Source organism: Squalius cephalus, assembly GCF_949319135.1.
Source record: "Squalius cephalus genome assembly, chromosome: 3".
Taxonomy (NCBI): domain Eukaryota; kingdom Metazoa; phylum Chordata; class Actinopteri; order Cypriniformes; family Leuciscidae; genus Squalius; species Squalius cephalus.
Window position 1 is genome coordinate 16,851,386 of NC_137124.1, and position 23,580 is coordinate 16,874,965.

General features: G+C 38.3%; 2 protein-coding genes across 4 annotated transcripts in view; one reads left to right on the forward strand and one right to left on the reverse strand.

Annotated features, from left to right (window-relative positions):
- slc7a8a (solute carrier family 7 member 8a) overlaps positions 1–17,384 on the reverse strand; it is a 46,711-nt gene extending 29,327 nt beyond the window's left edge. The window contains exon 1 of the mRNA XM_079867427.1: positions 17,335–17,384. The gene's annotated coding sequence lies outside the window, so the exon portion shown is untranslated. The remainder of the gene's footprint in view (positions 1–17,334) is intronic.
- The window catches only part of svep1 (sushi, von Willebrand factor type A, EGF and pentraxin domain containing 1), a 75,642-nt gene that overhangs the window by 1,294 nt on the left and 50,768 nt on the right, over positions 1–23,580 (forward strand). For all 3 annotated transcript variants that reach the window (XM_079867416.1, XM_079867418.1, XM_079867417.1), the window contains exons 2-3: positions 17,337–17,592; positions 19,299–19,475. In XM_079867416.1, the coding sequence (XP_079723542.1) occupies positions 17,337–17,592; positions 19,299–19,475 (433 nt within the window). The remainder of the gene's footprint in view (positions 1–17,336; positions 17,593–19,298; positions 19,476–23,580) is intronic.

Below are 23,580 nucleotides of genomic sequence, written 5' to 3' on the forward strand. Positions count from 1 at the left end.
TGATTATAGATAGCCATTGAATATAAATCACTGAAGCACGTTTAGCAGAAAAAGAACTGCAAAGTCTAAATGATAAATGGACAACACAAAAGTCTAAATTCCTGATAAGGTACCTCCAGATGTCATCTCTAAGTTAACACCACATGGTTTCCTGTGCACTCTAATCTGGGAAAGATAACCACAGTGAGCATATATCTATGCTGGTCTGTCTAGAACAGTAGGTCTCACATTTTCATTCAGTTAAAAAAACAAAACAAACAAACAATGAAAATGCCAGGTTGATTTGTCCCCTGTAAACTTTCCCTGATGACTTTGGGATATAGTGAAAGACAGGTTTAATGGTTTCAAGTTGGAACCATTTGAGAACTTCAGGATCCAACTGAAAGGAAAAGATAGTAGCAATGGTGACTCATATCAAACAAATGATTTTTTATTTTAACTCAGTCTCACTTAACAGCAATGCTATAAATTGCAGCAAAATGATTTATTGCCTCATCTTGCAGCCTACTGCGGCTTCTACTCCCTTTTTCCGTTACAAATGATTATGACGTCCGTGTTTTCAGACATTTTTCTTGTCCTGAATGACATTTGTGGTTTGAAAAATGATTTCGCTAACCCAGATCTGCAAATGTATTAAGTTGTTATGGAAGCACAGCAGGAAAGTCCTTTTGTTCATATGCAATTAATTTGCATTGCAGTCAAATCCGTTCAGTCTAAATGGTGTGGAGGTCTGGAAGCTTTTACCAGACACATTTTCAATCTTTCAGAGGTGAGGTCAAAGGCCTTATCCACAGTTCTACTGCCCAGCCGAAGAGCACAGAAAGGCCATCTCTCTCTGATTAGATTTGCCTTTAAGCAAGAACATCCTCAATTGCCAAGCCTCTAATTCATTTACTCTACTTGATTTGGAGAATGAAATGTTGGGTTTGCTCTTAATGCATTTTAATTTGCTATGGCTGATGATGGATAAAGGCTGCATTGTGTAGTCTAACAAACCCAACATGCTAATAAACAGCAGGGTGGGTAACCATTTAGCCTGATAAACTGAGGAAGCAAACAGGATGAAACTTTAAAAAATGGAATTTTTAACATTTACTGTAACAATGTTTACCTTAACAATAAAATTTGCCAAAACACACTTTGAATGTTGGTTTGACAAAACATTTAGACAGATAGAGAAAGAGAGAGCGCAACAGTAGCTAGCTAGATAGAACCAACAATTCCACAATACAATATGGCAATCTTTCTGTCCTTATATCATTTCTCTTAGGTTCCCCTCACACTCCTGCTGCTTCTCCCTCTAACCTCAGTGTTTGTTTGCACTTAGTGGGCATTCTGGGTTGCCAGATCCCCTACTTCTTTCCATTTGCCAAACCAGAGCAGAACTAGCTCTCTATAAAATGTCTTTCTCTCTTTCTGCTGTCCTTTTGAATGTTTGCAAATGCTTTTAGTGCTTTCCAAATTCTTTGCCTGCTTTTCTGATCAGCCTCCATAGGGAGTCATTACATCGAAGTCCTTGACCAAATGGATTCGAAATTTCCTATTTCCGATGAATGCTTGACTCCAGTAGGATTCTTCCCTTTCCCAGCATGGATTCTATTTAGAAGGGGAAGTCTATGGGAATTCTACAAGCACATTGTACATACATAGTAATTTTTCTCATTCTTTCTGACTATTCATGACAATTTATCTAGTAGTATGAAGGTGAGAAGGAAGGGTGTTATTTTTGTGTTATTGTTAGCATACGTCCATCCCATTTCATCACTACAGGACTCTTCCTCATTCAATCCCTCATCAGAAATTCCAGAGAATGTTTCTTTAAAGTGCCATTGACCCCTCTGACCTGGTTTTTGAAGCACATGGCAGCAGGAGCGTTACTGTCATCGAGTCTAGACAGATCAGCGTATCAAAATATCTCATATTGTGTCTGAAAAAACATCTGTCAGCAAGCCTCAGAATGTGTTGTGCAAAAACCAGGGACATAAAAGCAAAGAAACACGAAAGAGCTGGGACAGATGTCAAAGGACACAAATGTAATATTTGGTGTTGAAACAAATGACTGGAAATTCAATATGAATGCTTTACAGGTACAATATCTTTTCTCTATATTAATTTAAGGTGAATTTCTACTTGCATGGAGAAGATCAGTTTTTTTCCCTTTTTTTTTCTCAGAGATACCAAGAAAGTCATAAGAGAGAGGGAGACGAGAGCCTCTTTTTGGCCTTGCTTGCACTAATGAAAGTCTGGCACTTCCTAAGGCTGTATTTGTGTTATTAATTAAGACTGATTAGGGAGATCCTTATGAGAGACAGCCTGTACTCCACGAACCCTGATAAAACTGCCAGGAATGCCTTTAAACCAGCCTGAGAGCCACAGATCTGTCTGCAGACAACCAGATAAGAGCCATTCGGTCTTTAACTGTCTGAAGAGGCAACATGTTTTACAATGAATCAGTCCTAGTTAAGGGCTGAACGGCAACTCTGAGTTGTGTTGAAGGAACAGATTGCTTGTAATAGCTTTGCATTCTTTACAGTACCTTAAAGGGGATATATGTCGAATTTAGAAACCCTTGTTATTAGCGAGGGTGAAGAGTGAACTGGAGCAAGCAACTTGTGCTCCAAATCATGCTCACACTCATGAACATGCAACATGCTGAACATAATTCAGTGCCCTGATATACTCACAGCAAAGTTCTTTTTAGTTTTTTTTTTTTTTTGCTTAGAAGTAAAAAGAAGTTGGAAATACCTTTGCAGCAATATACTGTTAAAGAACATCTAGATGCCGTCCATGCTGCTGAGAATGACAATTAGATGAATATGTTAATATGTGCTGCGCACGTTCCTCTCGATAACTAAATAAACACACAACAAAAATGACAGCAGTGAGAAAGCAGCAGTTAAGAAAGCATCTGATCACAGCGATGTGGATATGTTTGCACCAGCTCTGTAATTCACCGGCATCATGGCAACAGAGGAGGAAGGCCAATTAAAATGACACAGTTATGATAGTTTGATTATAAAGTATAGTTGAGTCTATAGACTATATAGATCTGGCTATGTTGGACTAGTTTGAATTAATCACTTTTCTTTGTATCTGTGGGGTTCATAATAACATTACCTGTAATGTTAATGTTTAGAGAGAGAGTACACCGCATCTGTCTTCCATAGGGCTTTATTTTATTTGTATTGGTCATTTGGATAGTTCTTATGTATTCTAAATTCATGATGGGGTTAATGCATGAAACATCTTTAAATCAGTGTTGATGCAAATGCATAAGACCCTGCTTAATTTATAGTGAGTAATGCTCAAACAGGTTGTTGTTTTAGCGATCCTACAGGAGGGGGCGCCCATGGAAGACAGGTGAGGGCGTGGAGTAGAAGGAGAAGAACAGTGTTTTGTAGTGTTGTGAACAAACGCAGAGTTTTTGTGTACCTCTAATAAATGCCCTCGTAATGTAGGCAGTGAACAAGATTAAACGAACCCATAAAATGATGCACGTCTGGAAATTCATTCTTTTCGACATGAAACACATGACATATTGACATTATAGAACACAGGCATTTTAGGCATTTTAGGCATTAACCTGAACATTTTATTAAGATTCATTTCATGTGTCATAGAACAGAAGAGAGTGCACGTAAACATCACATCCTTTTGATTTTCCCAGCAAAAATGTCCCTGTAGTGTTTGTGTTCCCTGAAATTTTCCTGTCTGTAATTTTAATTAAAAAACTGTTTCCTTTTGAGTTATTCTTGTTATACACTTCATTATATACAGCCACCCGTGACAGAACACCAAAACAAAAAAGTTTTTTTGCGCCGTTTTTTCTTTTTTCCCCTTTCTCTCTCTGTCACCATGGACTTACCTACAGTTCTGTTGGTGTGCCTGGAGCAGAAGGACTGCTCCCTGGAGTCTCACACCAGGGAGTTTTTGGAATTGGTGTGCCAAACACACTATCCTGACCGCTCGCTCTGCATCTTCTACATCTCCAGCCTCAGCGAGTGGTCCAGGTCACGCCTCCCAGGGAGCGGTCCTTGTGAGGACTTTGCCACATTCATAGAGTGGGTGCTGGTGAACGAAGAGTAGGCCTTCACTATCGGCCATGCGGAGGATGACACCAGCCCCACTCTATACTCAGAACCCAGTCAGCCTTCACTCTGCTGGACTGAGCGGATGCCTGTGCCCACCACAGACACAGAGCTAGAGCCTACCGCAGACAACAAGCCAGAGGGCCCATCTGAGCCATTCCCTGCCTCAGAGCCTAAGCCCAAAGACATGTCTGAGGTAAGCGAGCCGGCAACAATACCCGCCCCCGAGGGAGTTCTGGCCTCTGTTGACTTTGCTCTAGACTTGGTAGAAATTAGTCCCCTGAATCTGCCTTCCCTGCTGGTTCCCCCCAGCCCTGTTTCTCCTGTTCTCCCCGCTGGTCCCGCCCAGCTCAGAGTTTCCTATGCCCCTGCTGGTTCCGACCAGCTTGAATTCTACAGAGATGCCACCACTGGTTTCTGTCAGTCCCTCAGCTTATCTCTGCAGTGTTGCGGATCCGCCTCAGTTCTTTCGGTCCCTAGATCCACCTAGGTATGAGGATTCCCTGTCTCCGCCTCTAGTCACAGAGTCCCGGACTCCACCTTGGTCCTCTGACCCATCGCCTTCACCTTGCCTCCATGCTCCCTCATCTCCACTGTGGCCCGTCATCCCAACAGTTCCTGCCGGGCTCCCTCATCCCCCGTCTCCGCCTTGGTCAGGCATCACCCTGTTCCACCACGGGAATCCTGGCTTCCAGTTACACCTCTGCCCTTCATCCCTTCAGCTCCACTGGGTTCTGCCTTCCCTCCAGCTCCACCATTGTCCCGTCGCAACGGCACCACAGTGGTATTCTGGATCCCTGCCTCTGCCTTGGTCCCATGAGCAGTCAGCTCCACCTTGGCACTCTAAACCTGCGGTGCCACCCTGGCTAAGTGTCTCCTCAGCTCCGTCTGGGTCTTTACCGTGGCCAGCTCCATCTCAGGAGATTGCATCCCTGGTCCCTCATCCCAGGTCTCCACCATGGCTCATCCCTCCTGTGACTCCGCCATGGAACATCTCGCTGGCTGTGGTCTGGGTCCCGGACTGGCTACTCCTGCTCCTGGCTCCCCCCATTTTCCACTCCCCCATGGACTGTTTAGCCTGCCCCTGACTGTTTTTGTCCCTCTTCTGTTCCTCGTCCTCTTCAGGAACCTCCGCCCTCCCTCTTCAGTTGGACTTCCTGTTATTTGTTTCCTTTTGAGTCGTGTGCAATATTATATATTACATTACATTACATTACATCATATACAGCCACCTGTGACAGTCTTGAGTTCTTCACATAAAATCAGTCGAATACAGGCTTATATAGACAACCTAGGAAGTCGGGGAAGATCTTGTTTTAAGTTACGTTACAAGCTGTTTACATACTGGCAATAAAAAAAGTGATGAATACATGAAAGTTCTCAAATATAGCCCCTTTAAGTCACAAATTCTATATCTTGTACAGTGCCCTCCACAATTATTGAACCCCCTGGTAAATATGATCAAAATTGGCTGTAAAAAATAAATCTGCATCGATTATCCTTGTGATCTTTCATTCAAAAAATGTGCAAAATTCTAACCTTTCATTGAAGTAAAAGAATTGAAAGTGGGGGGAAATCACATTATGAAATAAATGTTTTTCTCCAAAACACGTTGGCCACAATTATTGAAACCCTTTCATTAAATACTTTTTGCAATCTCCTTTTGCCAAGATACCAGCTCTGAGTCTTCTCCTATAATGCCTGATGAGTTTGGAGAATAACTGACAAGAGATCAGAGACCATTCCTCCACACAGAATCTCTCCAGATCCTTCAGATTCCCAGATCCATGTTGGTGCTTCTCCTCTTCAGTTCAGCCCACTCATCAGGTCAGGGGACTGAGACGGTCATGGCAGAAGCTTAATTTTGTGCTCCACAACAATTTTTTGTTTTGATTTTGATGTTTGTTTTGGATCGTTGTCCTGATGGAATATCCAACCACGGCCCATTATAAGATTTCTAGCAGAAGGCGTCAGGTTTTGATTTTTTATCTGTTGATATTTGATAGAACCCACAATGCCATGTATCTGAACAAGAAGTCCAGGACCTCCAGCAGAAAAATATGCCCACAACATTAAAGATCCAATGGTATATTAAATTGTACACATGGGGTACTTTTTATCCTTGTGTTCACCAAACCCATCTAGTGTGTTTGCTGCCAAAAAGCTCTGTTTTAGTCTCATCTGACCACAGAACCCTGTGCCGTTTGAAGATCCAGTCGTGTCTGACAATTAAATTTGCTGGAATTTGTTTTTGGATGAGCGAGGAGGTTTTTTTTTTAAACCCTCCCAAACAACATGTGGGGATGTAGGGGTTGTTTGATAATTTTTTTTTTTAGGCTTTCTGACCCTAAGACTCAACTAATCTCTGCAATTCTCCATCTGTGATCCTTGGAGAGTCTTTGGCCACTCAAACTTTCATACTCGCCGTGCATTAAGACAGTATAGACACACGTCCTTTTCCTGGCAGATTCATAACATCTTTAGTTGGTTATAACTTCTTAATTATTGCCCTGATGGTCAAAATGGGGATTTTCAATTCTTTAGCTATTGTCTTACAGCCACTTTCTAGTTTGTGATGCTCAACAATCTTTTGCTACGCATCAGAACTATATTCTGTGGTTTTACTCATTGTGATGGATGATTAAGGGGATTTGGCCTTTGTGTTTCCTCATATTTAAACTCCTGTGAAACACAAAGTCATAGCTGGACAGTTTCATGTTCCTAGTCACCCTGGTGTACTAAAAAAGGTAAATATTAATGGGAATATACTTCAGAGATATTTTACTCGTAAAAAATTCTAGGGGTTTCAATAATTGTGGCCAACATGTTTTGGAGAAAAACATTTATTTCATAATGTGATTTCCCCCCACTTTCAATTCTTTTACTTCAATGAAAGGTTAGAATTTTGCACATTTTTTGAATGAAAGATCACAAGGATAATCGATGCAGATTTATTTTTTACAGCCAATTTTGATCATATTTACCAGGGGGTTCAATAATTGTGGAGGGCACTGTATATGTGTATTGATTTTTGACACCAATTATATCAGACACATGATAAACAAGTATTTAAGCAGAAAAAAAAATCTTAAAAAAGGGATGGACTTACAAAGAGAGACAGCATGAGAAAAGAGAGAACGAGTCTTATTGTCTGGGACACATATGTGATGGTAAAATGTAATGAATGCAACATGATGGCATGAGAAAACCTTCATCTGTTATTCATCCATCAGTTGTCCAGCATTTTGGATTACTGCAGGGAAGCAGGAACACTTATAGCTGGGTAAAATCACATCTCGTGTTATTGTTTCTTTGTCCACAGAAGGCAAAAATAACCAAAAAAAAATTTAATATCACCAACTAATAAATTAACAAAAAACAAAAACAAAAAAACCCATCACTTTTATATGGGTTTATAACCATTTATATGGATGGACCTCCTCTGGTTCTTGAGTTGTTCTCATCCAGGGGTCCGGGGCCCACAAATAACTTATGAGTGGGCCTTAAGATGACTTAAAATGATTTAAAATAAGACAAAACAAGCATTAAAATAATCTAAAACAAAAATAAATCTAAATATTATTTATTAATTTATACATATTTAGAATGACTGACTGGATATGTCGTATATTTAGTCATTTGTTCGTTTAGTTTAATTTTCATGGACTTTTATTTTGTTTTTCATTATTTCCTGTTGTCTTTGTTCACTTTTCCCACCCCCAACAGTTACAATGGCATTTCATTTGATCATCACACCTTTTAGTTTTTTAGTTCATTGTCACTGCATACTTAAGTTCCTGTGTTTCCTTGGTTCATCGTCGGCTTTTGTTTGTGTTTTGAACACACTGTTACGTTGTGTTGGATATTCTTTTATTAAATACCATTGGATTGGAACCTGTGACTCATCTTTGTCTTTGGACTCTTTAAGTTTAAACTGTGGCAATATATGAAGTAAAAAAAGTGTAATTTCTGGACATGGAAAAGTCATAACAAAGTATGCCAAGTTCTAAAATATTTTAATAGGGTAGAAAATGTAAAACATATTTTTAAAAATGTTTACCCTTAACATTTATCCAGTATATCACAAACAACTGGAAAAGTCATGGGACCTGTATATTTTTGTGAACAATGGGGAGCCTTGGAGTCAAAAAGTCAAGAACTACTGCTATAGAGACCTGATAATGTCCCTGCTCATTTGGTAACCAAACACTCTGTAGCTACTGGGACATTAAGACAGAACATAAATTATTTCACAGTAATACAACTTTTGGGACTATAATTGTCTTGCCTGCAGTTTTCACCTCACGGCAAACTTTTAGTCTGCCCTCAGATTATTCCCGCTATTAACCACAACTTTCAACTCTAGAAGTGCCCAATTCCACACCCTGAGATCTACACACGCAAATGCATTTTGGAACATTTATACACTGCAAAATGCTTCAACACAGTGATTAGTGGTAACTGGATGCTTGAGGAAGTCAAATATAGAGCAGTGGGGGTGTTCTCAGTCTGCACCACCAGGAACACCAGCACAGTCTACAGCACTGCCAAGAAATGCATGATATTATTGAGAGAAAAAGAAAAGAAAATAATAGACTAAAGACAGAGTTGCTGTTTGTTTTAGCACTATTATTGGCCCCATGAGGTATTTTCTGTCACAATGCAAGAGGTCACATTTCTGCTCTGAAGCATGTGAAGATAAAAGCATGCTTTTTTTCCACCAGCTGCATACATGCACCACCAAGGGAGCATAACATATGTGGAGGCCCACTTCATCAACCAGAATCACCTGCAACTCCCAGATGTTATTTTTGTTTAAGGAGACCACTGTGGCTTTGGGAGTCATAAATGTCAACAGGTGATGTCTGACAATGTTTCAAATTAAGAGTGTGGATCCAGGAATTTTGCTTTCACAACATACAACATTCATAGGGTAGGGCCAGTGGTACATTTGTTGGCACATGCCTCTGATTGAAATTATATATATATATATATATATATATATATATATATATACAGTACTGTGCAAAAGTCTTAGGCATGTTAATACCCTAATAATGTTTCTTCAAGCATCTTGGAGACGTTCCCGCAGTTCTTCTGGATGTAGTTTGTCTCAGTTTTTTCTGTTTCTTCATGTAATCACAGACGGACTCGATGATGGTGAGATCAGATCATCCTGGCTGTTGTCAGATTCCTTGTGCATAAAGAAATCTCACTGGATTATTACAATTAATGGCAAAAAAAATGTTTGGAAATGTAAACTATTTCCTACTGACACACTACAGTAAAAGATATAAATAACTGACTTAAAACCATTTTTTTTTTGGGGGGGGGGGGTGATGGGGGGTATTAACATGCCTAAGACTTTTGCACAGTGCTGTATATATATATATATATATATATATATATATATAAAACATTGATAATAATCATAAATGTTTCTTGAGCATCAAATCATCATATTATAATGATTTCTGAAGGATCATGTGACACTGAAGACTGGAGTAATGATGCAGAAAATTCAGCTTTGATTACAGGAATAAATTACATTTTACTTTGCCGTTTTAAATTGTAATAATATTTAACAATATGACTGTGTTTTTAAATGCAGCCTTGGTGAGCAGAAGAGACTTCTTTTAAAAACATTAAAAATCGTAACGATCTAAAACTTTTGACCGGTAGTGTGTGTGTATATATATATATATATATATATATATATATAAAAATAGGACAAAGGACGAGCTGATATTCTAAAAGACTGTGAAGTTTCATAAGCACTATTATAATTATTACTAAGACTATAAAGATTGTTTTTAGCTCAGCTGTCCCGGAATGGAACGCAACAGGATTGTGGGATAGCAAACTATGAGATAGTGGGATAGCAAGAATGACACATCTATGCTGTCTTCAAAAATCGATCAGATGAAGGTATCTCAGGAGACAGGATGTCACACGATCATTAAATTCTGAGTTTCAGGATGTGCCTTGTTGCCTTCCTACCTCCGTATGCTACCTGCGGAGGCAGCATTTTTCAGCTTTCAGACGCAGCCTGAAATTGTAAAGGCAATATTACTCTAAAAGAATGCAAAGTTTCAGAAACACTTTTATCTAAAAGAACTGTCAAATTCCAGAGGCAGAACTTCTTAAAGGCACCTGTGGCCGGTTGCATAAAGTTAGTCATCAATTTTATTTGTTTACAATGGTTCATAACTTTTTTTTAGTCAGTTACATTAAAACGTAGATTGGCCTAATTTGATACCATGAGGTACGATTGACTGATATGAGGGATAGTAATTGGCAACTCTGTACAGGCTTTCCAGGAGTCTCACTTAAAATACCTTACAGCTAAGGCCACAGTTATGCCCTTTAGAGTTCAAAGCAAAAAAGAAAAAGATGAAAAAAATGGGGTTTTACCCAAAACACTCTAGGTAGCACTTAGTGTGTATTGTGTGTCTGCGACTGTGAACATTCACGTATGTGATTGTGTACATGTGTGTTAAGGGGGAGGGGTAGGACATACCACAGAGGAGAAGCCAAGGAAGTGTTGAAATGGAAAACAGTTCATCCTGTCAACAGCAGCACACGGTCTGTTCTCTGAAAATAGATTTCTCCCTCTACCCACTGTGCTTTATTGACCTGTGTGCTTCCTAGACACGGGTGTGGAAGACATCTTACCTAGGTGCTGTTGTGAATTTCTAGATATTTCAGTGATTCACAATGCTTTTGAAGATGAGACCCAATGCGAATTCGTTTTAGGATGCATTACAACGTGCTGTATTTGGCATTGGTTGTTGCTAAAATTATGTACAATTAGTTTGGCTCAGAAGTGTGAGTTTATGATTTGATTAATACTCTCTCGTGCAGTTTGTTTGACACTTTCTTTCTTTTTTGATTTCAATAGTTAACATGCTTTTTTTTTTTAATCAAAGATTCAACAACAACAAAAATTCTCTTTGTAGCTTCAGGTCTTCCACATGTGCAGTAATGATCATGAAGGGAATTGTGAAAAACTTTCACATAATATCAAAATATGCACTGTTGTTATTCACAGGCAACTAATTGTAGTTATTGGTGTTCTAAATTATAATATAAGCATTTTCTTCAACTAACCTCTTCTCTGGCAAGGCATTGGCAGCGTTTTTTTGATGGGTGGATGGGTTACACTACTGGATGACTTCCATCAAAAACCATGAAGAAAATTTTATGGGCATTTTATTTTAGATAAAATTAATAATTTAAATATTTTGTTTTCTAAAAAGATTCTTCTATTATGTTTATGTCAGTGTACAGCATCTATTCAAAACTACATCAGTTCCACATCTTCTATACTCAATCCACATATTAAAATGAACCAGATAAGTCTCAATCAAGATAAGTGATATCACTACTCCTCAACCAGGTGTTTTTAAATCAGATCCAGCTGGGGTGGATTGAGGAATGCGGACACTCTTCAGCTCTGGGCCCTCAAGGCTTTTTTTTTTTTTTACTAAACCAAACGTTGGGGAAGCCCAGAACAGAGACAGGATCACTGTAATAGACAGAACAGATTAGAGTTTAACTGTCAGAGAACTCTCCTGTGCTCAGCCTCAGAGCAGAGAACGTCTGCAGCTCAAACCACAGCTCTGGTTTAGCAGAGAAAGGGAGGAATGAAGGACAGTAGGTGAGGTAAACAGAAGACGGGGTTCAAAAGGATTTGAGGCAAGATGTAGTCTACATGCACTTACACTTATACATTTGGTGGATGTTTTTGTTTAAAGCAACTTAAAATATCTAACATTTTTTAATGATTATCTGCATTTTCTGGGAATCAAACCCATGACCTTGCTGTTGCTAGCGACATGCTCATTTAGTGCATTTTTACATCTTAAATAAATGTGGTTCATAACTTGGCATCTAGGATAAGCACAAGGCATATATAAAAATAAAAAAAATATCAACTGACAATGTCTGCTGTACTCCACAATAAAGCCAAGGCTTGTTTATTGGCTATCTTGTTAATTTAGCTGTTATTTCACCCCTTTGTGTTGGTCTCAAAAAACAAATTTAATCACACTGTGGTTTGATTAAGCAAATTACTCAAGTAAATAAGGCTACATTAAATAGTTTTTCTTTAAACCACATTATTTAGTTCACTCCAATGTAAAAACAAAAAAATGAAAGTAAAAAAAAAAATCCACAAATATCCTGGATCTCCTGTCACCAATTTTTGTTTTAGAATCATTTTGTCCAAATTGTTTTTATTTCACAGAGTTTTTCTCTTCTCCATAGACATCTATTTGGTGGCTTGTGGATATTGTGTCATTTATCTCTTTGTCATCTGGCAGACTAAGAGTCTGGTTATATTGATGAGGATGGTTTGGTTTCACAAGCATTTACCCCCATCATTCAAATTTGCTTTCAATTACACGGAATGTCACAATACATTTCATAAAAAGCACTTCAAGATATTTTTTAGTCTCCGTTTAGGCACGAAGATCCAAAATAACAGAAATCTAATTTAACAGACCAACTCCAGACTCTTTTTGCTCTTGCCTAACTTTTTTCTTGCATGGACCAGAAAGACCAAATTTGCCATTGCATTATATGAAATACTGTCAAGGCCATCTTTCTTTTAAAAATGATTTCCTCTCTGTCTCAATGTCTTCAGCTTAATAAATTGTGTTTTGACAGGAACCAACTAACCATACTACAAAAACCCTGTGTCCCAGTGTTTTATCCAGACCAATTATGCCCCCTTCATTCAAACTCCATCCATCCACGCACACTTACACATTTTATTCAATTCACTTCACAGACAGAGAGAACTGTAATAAGGACCTAGGGACTTCTGGCAGTCAGTAAATGTATCGGCCTCTCCCATCCATTAGTCTAACACTCTCTGTTCCTGTCCTTCTAAATGAGGTGTAGCTGGCCGAGTGTGTCTGACATGTTGAGGAAATTAAATCAATTGTAATCACTCAAGGAGAACTAAAGGAGAACATACTAGTGCACAGTGGGAGGCATATAAATTTCAGGCATGCAACGGCAGTCTCCCATGTGCAAAATCAAACTGTGGTTTATATCTAGGGTTTCAACAGCTCAGATTTGCAGAGCAAAATGTTTACCCTCAAATGTTTTTTTACAGGATTTATTGCAGACTTGTGGAAAAATATCTAGTAATTGCACAGTGAGCGGTTTCTTATGCTCAGGACTATGGCTTGAAATGGTTGGGTCCATCTAGTGGGCTTGTTTTTGCTTTGTAGGTTCATGTTGCTGGTATTCTTTGCCACTGGAACCATAACATGTCAAAACAGCTCAGACCTCCAACCAAGCAAATGAATGCACTCAGGTCGCATGTTTAGTCTATTCTGGAATGCTTCAAATGGAGATATACCTCCTCAACGACCCTATTCAAAATAAAGAGACATTTTTATTTTTATTTTCATTTTCTGCAGTATTACACTGATTTCAGCAATCTGCAATAACACTCACAACTATGGGAAACATCCCTGCGTTTAGTTATTAACATTGTGTCTTTTTAGAGATTACAGACCTAAGATCAGCTTTATAACATGGTAAGGTATCTGCAAGGTTTTGAAATAGAATACCCTGTGTGATGATCATGGTCCACTAAGCATGCCCATTAACCCAATACAGGAACTGGACAGAGGATTATGTCTACATTAGCAGTTGTAAAAGACTCACTGATCAAAGAAAGTGAGATCCTGTGCAGACATGTCGACCCCAACATGGAAATTAATGACCAAGTGCACTATATACTATATTATAAAAATGGCTGACAGTGACACCTGAAATAGTGCACTATTTCAGACACAGCTCAGGATTCTGTAGGTCACAAGATAAATTCATAGATCCACAAATATATTTAATATCTTGCTGATCTAGTGGTCACATAGTGATGTACACTACTGTTCAAACGTTTGGGGTTGGTTTTTAAAAAAATGTTTTAATGTTGTTGAAAGAAGTATCTTATGCTTATTTGATCAAAAATGCAGTAATATTGTGAGGAACAAAATAGTGATATTGACCAAAAACAATAATATTGTGAAATATTATTACAATCCATTTCAATTTTAATATATTTATAATGTAGCTTATTCCTGCGATGGCAAAGCTGAATTTCCAGAAGCCATTACTTCAGTCGTCAGTGTCACATGGTCCTTTAGAAATTATCCTAATATGCTGATTTGGTGTTAAAGTAACATTTCTTCAGGATTCTTTGATGAATAGAATGTTTAAAAATTTGAAATATAATTTTTTTGTAACAACTTAAAAGTCTTTCCAGTCCCTTTTGATTATTTACTGTACGCATCCTTGCTGAATAAAGTATTAATTTCTTTCAAAACATATATATCAAAAGTAAAAAGTCTCAGAAAGTCTCTGGCCTTTCTCCTATCACTGACAGCAGAGACTCATAGGCTGCTGGGGTTCCTCTTCTAAAACAAATACACGTTTGTACGTAGATCACGCTAAGTAAGCCAACATTATACAGTGTGCCATTTTTAAAGATATCCATATGACAAAGCAGGATTAATGTTGTATATTAATCATACTTGCTAAAAAACACAAACATATTCAGACATGCATTCAAACACACAGCTGAGGCTTGATCTTTGACTATACATTTAGTATAGTCAAATTATTATTATTAATTATATAATTAATAATTATTAATATTATTATTATACATACAGCATAATGTCTGGTCCACACTGCAGCTTTTTCTACCCGAGGACTGTTTGTCTAGACAAGAAAAGCTGTCTGACTGACATGTTAAGTACGTTTTATTTTCACATGCTATTTAAGGCGAGATATAGAATTGGACCGGTATGAAAAAAAGACCGTAATCGCAGCAAACAATTGTAGAGAACACCAAAAATAGCTGAATATGATTTTGCCTGTTGTTGTATCAACCTGGTACCCTGTAAACCAGGGTTCACCAATCTCGGTCCTGGAGGGCCGCTGTCCTGCAGAGTTTAGCTCCAACCACAATTAAACACACCTGAACCAGCTAATCAAGGTCTCATTAGGCATACTAGAAACTTTCAAACAGGTGTGTTGGAGCTGGTTGGAGCTAAACTCTGCAGGACAGCGGCCCTTCAGGACCGAGATTGGTGAACCCTGCTGTAAACACAACTTTGTGCCCAGGTGGTCTAAAAAAAAAAAAAAAAAAAAAAAACCTGTTCTCTTACTCCCAGAAGTTGTGTAAAGTCAACCTTAACATCAAAGCTTAACAGACTGAGCAAATACTTTGCAGCAACATGCGTGAGATGGTCAGCAACAGATGGTGTAATATCTGAGGCTAAGACTACTTTACATGTGACCCTCAGTTCTTACAAAGTGTCTTAGGATGCCATTCGGCCTAAACTCAAATGAATAGCATTTGTAAACTATTACAAAAAATTGAGTAGAGAAAATTTGTCACTAGGAGTGAAACAAACAGCTGTTTATATACTCAAAATGCTGTGATTGCCTAAATAACTTGTAAACATTGTTTTGTCACAAACTACCTTTTAACTGAGCTAATGAGATTAGCCACTAACGTAAGCGGTTAACAACTACTGCTTTGATGAGGGACTAGATGTGTCGGTGTGTTTGTGTATAAAAATCAAGTGGGTTTATAATATAGGAGTGACTAAAGTAGTGTGTAATTCTGTGGGTGCAAACACAGTATATGTGGTTGCTAATAAGTTTGTCAAATTACACATCTCAGTGCGCCAGTAGCTGTTTTCTTTCTCCTATTTCTGTGATCTCCGACAGTTCTGTCTATCCTCCTCTAATGATGTGCAGACATGTTTGTGTACCATGACCACCTCTGACTCATATCTAAAACCCCTTATGCCTTCAGCTTCTTTGAGCTGCCACCCCATAAACGGCCACAATCACACCCTGTTTTAGACCATGGACCTACACCCTTGGGGCCTGACCACAGTGACATCACTGTGGTGACAATCGGCAGCATCTGTATATTTGTGTCTGGGTCTGTGTGTGTTAGAGAGAGAGAAAGACAGTGAAAAGCACTGATGCATGGGGATTCCAGATTTGAGGTGTGTGCTCGTATCCTTTCCCTATGTGTGTGTAATTGGATGCAAGTCAGGCTCCAGGCTTTGTAATTGTTGCTGTCTGAAATGCTTGAACTGCAGCCAATTAGACAATAAAGAGCAAAGCTGCTCCGTTTTCAAGCAGTCCTTGAATTGGCCTTGTCTATTGACTTTCACAAGCCCCTCTTCGCTCTCTGTCTGAAGCAACATGACAGTAAATTGCGCTCCACTTAGAGCACCCTTGGAGAAAATGAAGAGATTTTCTCACTTGTCGTCCACGACAAACTTCGACTTGACAGGGCTTCACTTTTGTTACATAAACTGACCAGTTTGAGTCGTAATTCTGCACTTGCAGGTAGTTCGGTATATGAAATGTCCTCATTCCTTTATATCCGTGGGACTCGCATGTGGCGCTGGATATCTGTCTCTCATTAGCAATTGTGACCTATACTTCATACCACAGTCATGTTAAAAAACATGAATGTATTCACTCATCCATAAACATTATTGCCCATAAACATTATTAGATCCATCGGCATGACGAAAAGTTCCATTCTGCTTATTCACTGCGTCATCAATCTACGTCTTTGTTATTGTAAGAGGTTAGCGGCGGGAAAAAAATGACATATTGTAGCTTTAAGGAAAAGTTGAACAAAAAAAGAGTAACACATTATGATGCCTGCAATCGCATGAGTCACATAGACAGTCAGAATGACAAATGAAATGTATCATAAAAGTACCATAAAAGTATACTATGCACCTTATGTATTATGTTCTTATGAAGCCATACAGCGCGCAGCTTTGCACGAGGAAAGAACTGAAAGTCGTTTTATGCTAAAAATCTTTATATTCACACAAGTTCTCTTTGTGCCGAATATGCCATTCAACTCACTGAGAATATCGGTTTGTTCTTCACATAAGTCATATTCCTTCAATATTTTGACCATTTGTAACTCAATCATGAAATTAAAGTGTTGTTTGAATAAATGAAGTGTCTATATGTCATCTATAATTTTTTTTATCAAAATAAAGTGAAAATTATAAATCATAGGTTAGCATGGAATAATTTGTATTAATGTGTGTTTTAATATAATTGAGAATATGCTACACTGGGAACCACTTTGAGACATTTCAAAATGAATTTAGACACAGAAGTTTAACTCAGTCAGTTAATGCTGTATTTCACTTTCTGTCTTTTACCTCACAGCAAATCCTGAGGCAGTCACGGGATAACGCCACGAAGGCGATCTTCCTCATCACTGACGGTTACTCAAACGGCGGAGACCCGCGGCCTGTGGCGACAGCGTTGAGGGAGAGAGGCGTGGAGATTTTCACACTGGGCATTTGGCAGGGAAACATCCGCGAGCTGCACGACATGGCCTCACATCCCAAAGATCAGCACTGCTACTTAGTGCACAACTTTGCTGAATTTGAAGCGTTGGCTCGACGCGCACTTCATGAAGGTGAGTATTCAGAATGGATTGGACCCTTTTCACAGACTGTGACGACGCGTTTTAACGGTCATCATCATCAGCATCGTAGATCGTAACCTGCAAAGTTTTTATATTTAATAAAAAAAAAAAAAAAATGTATGTACATTGTATGTACAACTCTATACTTAGTATTATATTAGCCTACCTTACCTTTGCATAAAAAATATATATATAAAAAAAAAAATAATGTTCCTGTGAAGGTATTTATAATAACTTTACAGCGGATGTGAGAGTGACGTAAAATTGACGTATTTCTCACTTCTGACTGCCGTTATCAGTCTCTCTCTATTTTCTTCCTCTTTTTAAAGGTTGCGAAAACACTATCGTTGAGTTTTTCTTTTACTATTTGAGCTGAAAATGTTGACACATCGTCATTATTAACCTTGGGTAAACTAAGTTTTATAGGTTATGGGTTTCTCAGAAGCGGAAGTAGTCATATAGTTGGGTAAACATCTAACGTTATAGCGGTGAATGAGAGAATTACATTATTTGTCTGTGTTCCCATTTGCTCAAATATTTACACTAAAGGAGTGTACAGGTTTCTGCAACTTTGTATTAATATTTAATGAGGTAAACATTTTATTTTATTAACGGTTTTGTTGCTACACAACATTTTAGCACCTCTGGCACAACTATCAAAAGTGGAGCTGAAACACCTGCCAAAATTAAAAATGTAGCAGCTAAATCATAAAGAAGAGCTTTAACAGGAGTTTTAAAAGGTGTTAACCAACGGGTAAGTGTGCGAAGGCTATAAAGTAGCCTACTCTGTTGTGATATTTTATATACAATCTTTATATAAATCTAATCTTTAATAATATTTACCATATTAACCATAGTTTTCACTAAATACTAGTCATCATGGCATGGCATGACAAATCAGTATGGCGTCATATTCAAAGCTTTCTTTGGATGTCAGTGGTGACTAATACCAATCTGTTGTAGTAATATAGTAGCTGTGATATTTAAACAGAAACTATGGTTACCATGGCGAATGTTTGTAAAGTCAAATTGAAGGCCAATTTATCACATTTTTCCTGAGCCTGACAAATATGAGCCCTTGTTAATCCCAGTGTAAAAGAAAACTGGTACGGAAATAATTCAGTGTTATTATTTCCTTTGGCTGTCTGGTTATAGCAGATTCTTCTTATCACAGAGCTCTGAGCTCAGTCAGCCACATGAACTCAAAAGACCCCTTTCTTCACAATGATATCACCCACCTACGCTGAACCCAGAGAGATATAAAACAAAGAGCCCTTCTGGATCGCAAAAGATCACTCGTTAGCTTTGGGCAAGGGAAGGCCCGACTAAAGCTGGCGCATCGTTTGTTCTCACCTCCCGTTGAGATATCATGTCTGTCGTATCCTTTGTCCAAGATTGTGCAGACTCCTCCAGCTGCATAGCCTGTCTGTCTATGCCAACATCTGGAGCAGTGCATTTGTTTGTATTTAGGGAGACAAAATGCTCCTGCCAAAGTGAAGGTTTTTATAGTTAGTAATGCAGAAGATGCCAATACTGAAACACAAGCTCACTTTTCCAGAGCAGCTTGGACTTCAGTTAGACTGGTAGGATTGGATGAATTGTGAGGCCAAAATGATTTTTTTGAGCTAATAAATTATTATTTTTTTGCATCAGAGAACAGTCCAAAGTCTGATATTCAATGCCATTTTCTTTTCCAGATCTACCAACTGGAAGTTATATTCAGGAAGATCCAGCCCAGTGTTCATCATTGTGTGAAGAGGAAAATAACTGTTGTGACATAATGGCCAGCTGTAAATGCGGTACGCACACAGGACAGTACGACTGTGTGTGTGAGAGGGGATACTACGGAAAAGGACTTCAACATGAGTGCACAGGTAAGGGTCGTGAGTGTAACCTGTATGCAAAGTTTGGGTTTTCCATTTCAGTTTAAAAGCTTTGAAGAAATGGATTGAGTTCCTAGAGACAAGTCCAGTTTATTACTCAATAAATTTGCTTAGGGATGTATAAGGCTGAAATGTGAATTGAATGCCAATTCCTCTCCTGAAATGAAGTAAAAGAAACACTTCCACCAAATATCCATAGTGACAGAGAAAACAGCATACAAATAGATGGGACAATGAAGCGTGATGCCAAAGTGGTGCTTTAGCTCCCTTTTTGCTTTCATAACAAAACCATAAACATGATTTAAAACATTCACAATCACCTCTTTGTGCACTGCAGTATACCACACATAATATGCTATGTCAACACTTTTTTGCAGTTTACCTAACTTCATCTTAATCTGGCATCCCTACTTTTTGCCCACCTCATAAAATTGCTTGAAGAAAAAGCAATGCTTCATTTAAATTAAGATCTATTTTCGTTTACGCTCATGAAGTGCGGTCCTAATAAAGCTATCTTTCATGCTGTGGTAAAAATGAGCTCATATTGAGACAGTTCTAAAATAATCAAACTGACTAATTAAACTGAGGAATGAGGTGGCAGGAAAGTGTTAGATGTACAAACACGGGGTGAACTGCAGATTTTATGTGATGGAGGGCTGACCTTTCAACAGATGTTTTTATTGCTCGTTTGCTTTCCCACTTTGTCACTTTGTAGCGGTATTTCATATCTCAGCAGAGACACTCAATCCCCATGAGATGTCATGTGTAAATGCCTTGAAGTCTATTATAAATCTTATTTTAAAGTCTTTATATTAAACAGGCATAACTCAATGAATCTGGTCTTTTGAGAAATAGTTTTTGGAATAGTGAGAAATTTTGCTCATAAATGTCTTTGACTAAAAGTGTTCTTACTGTAATTGACTAGGTTTATCAAAGCTATTATAGCTTAATCAACCCATCTCACCACAAACTAGTTTTGCAATGCTGTAAATAATAATTTAAAAAAATGACTGTCTGCCTGACTGCACAGAATAATGCTGCCAACTCTTTAATCTGCGGTGCTGTTAGAGTAATTGGGGCCAGATTCATGAAACGTTCTTAAGAATAAAATTCTGTGTAACTGCTATTTTCTTATTATTTTATTAAATTAGAAAAAAATTAAGAATACTTGAATTTCCAAAACTTCTTAACAAATTTCTTAAATGTTTTTTCTTTTTCTTTTATCTTTTTTCTGAATTCAACTTCTTGAAAAGGATCTTCTAAAAAGAGCAAACAGATGTAACGCAAATTAATGCAACGGACCACTCCATATCGAGACAGACTTTTTAAGAGTTGGTTCATCCAGAAATGAAAATTCTGTCATTAATTACTCACCCTAATGTCGTTCCAAACCCGTAAGACTTTCGTTCATCTTCGGGAACACAAATGAAGATCTTTTTAATGAAATTTGAGAGCTTTCTGTACCTCTATTGACAGCCTAGAAGCATAATTTACCACTTTATTTACAAAATATTAATCTCCAACACGCGTTTGCGAGAGCACCACGGCACATGCATGTTGTGCTGACGCGAGAGCTGACGTTGATGTGTGAACGCACACAAGTCCTTATTCTGCTATATTGCGCACTGCACTTTCTCCCATTCATTTAAATGAATAAAAATTCATTCATATAATTTTTATTACCATGTTTCTTGTTGTATTTGTATTTGTGCACTGGAAGCTTCAGTACCAAGAAAAATTCCTTGTGTGTGCAAGCACACTTGGCAATAAAGCGCTTTCTGATTCTGATTCATAGTAATATGAGTGCACCGTCTTTGTATATCTAAAGTCTTTGGTACTGACCAAAGCAGACCTGAAGATCAGCTATACTTCTCCTTTGTCCTATTATTTTGGATGTGATAACAATAGCCATAAACTCAATTGTGAATTGCAATCACATGTTGTCAGGGCAATAGCATTTCTCACAATTAACTTCTGTCTGGCTGTTGATTAGCAGCAGAATGCTTTAATTAATGACTGAATACAAACTCATAGCAGGCCAGAAGGGGTTGGCACTCTCTATGGAAGCCACCGGAAAAACAAAATGAAGGCCAGGGTTTTTTTGTGTTGGATCTGGGTGCTGTTTAATAATGAATGCAATATATCATACCACAAAAAGCTGATGGACAAAAAGCTGACCCTGGAAAGGTCATGTTTTTGAGTCTCAGATATTAGCAGTATTTTTCCGGACGTGTTGTTTTGCTTCTATGCAGAGAAAAGTTATTGCCTGGATCAAATTTGTTCCCACAGGTCAAGTTTTTAATCTTTAGTTGATCCGTAGGGATTTTAAGAAGAAAGATGCTCTGAGTATCATTAGAATTTACTGCAAAGCCTGCATTGTCTTGATAAACAGTGCTTAATAACAAGACTAAAGGCCATTTTATCTGAACTGACCTCTTGCCACTATTTCTTGAAAGTAAAACAGGATGAACGGATACAGAGAAAAGATGAATGACACCATTTGTAGAGATGTGTTGGGTTTTGTTTGACTCTAGCATTCCAGTAGTGCTATAATGACCTGACATTTTATCCAGTGTCACATTAAGGGTTAACCTAGCCCATGTAATTCATCTCCAGACACCATAATGCATCTCAGCTGGTGTGTGACAAGGACCGGTTGTCAGATGTCAAAGGTCAAGGCTAGTTGAAGAAGAGACACTGTTTTATTTCCTTAAATAGGGGGCTCGTAAATATTTACCTTCAGCAGAACGCCCCAGATTCCACATGCAAGCCCCTAGATAAACATAAATCTATCCCAGGGGGGGAAAAAACTTTCAGAAAAGAGGAAAGTAGAAGGAATCTGGGAAATGTTGGCTAGGTACTGTGTAAGGAAATTTTGCAATCGTGTTTTTTGTGTTTGACCTCCTCCTGCTCCCTCTGTCTATTTCCTCCTCCTTTTTACCCCCCTGCAGCCTGTGACCAATAACACCCCCATATGGTCTCTAGAGTCAATAAAAATGTACTCTCGCTAGATTTAGTTTCTGTAAAGCTGAATGTGTTGTTTTTTCTGTTCATATGTATGCATATAATTGTGCATGCTTTTGTGCACACATGACAGCCACAGTCTTGCTCGCAATAACATGCATTTGGTTTTAAATCAAGAGACGCGTCGGTAGTTATGATATATTACATGGGAACATTGGAGGGCCGCAGTGAGAGTGAAAACATTCATCAGACAAGGGGACAGGCAGACTTCCAGTAAACAACTCTACAGTCTAATACCTCTCCAAGTCTGAAATCGAATACGTCTCCAACTCTTGATTCTAGTATTTTCCAAGCACGAATCACGATCCTTCCAGCTCAAGTCTTACACATCTCCAGGCTGAACATGTGCACAGGGGGGCTACTATATACAAATATATGATATTTTCAACTTGAAAGTAATTATGCATATAATGTAGGTATTTTAATAAATTTATAATTGTTATATTTGTAAATAAATTAATAAACCCAATCAAACTTATCTTCTCCCCAATCTTATTTGCGTAAGAAGTTGTCACGTGATGATGAATCTGCAGTAATTTCTCAATCCTTTATTTCTCAATCCTTATAACTTTATTAAAGGCACACTATGCAGGATTTGTACCTTAATATATCAGCTTCGAAATCATTTCTTTATGCATTTCTTGCTTTATGGCACGACGTCACATACATCAACAACATTGAAGCAGCCTCTATGGAAGACACTAGCACGCATTTCAGGCGTGAATCATGGCAGAGTCGACGAAGAAAGCGCGGTCGGAAGAGTGCAGAGACGGCTCTGCGTGAGTGGTATTTACGACAGTAACGTTAAATACAAGTACTCCACAGCGACTCTAGGGGTCGTTGTTTGAGAAAAACGGAAACTGCATAGTGTGCCTTTAAAATTACACTAAACAAAACGACAAATATTTACTTTCATAAGCTGTCACGGTTTAAGCTTACAGACTTCCGTACGTTGTTCGCCCACAATGAATTCTGGGATTTCTAATGGTTTAATTCTCTCATGTCTGCACTCGATGCATGCTCGATATAAAGAACTGAGTAGCACAGTTTCATCCCTTAGTTGTAAATGTAG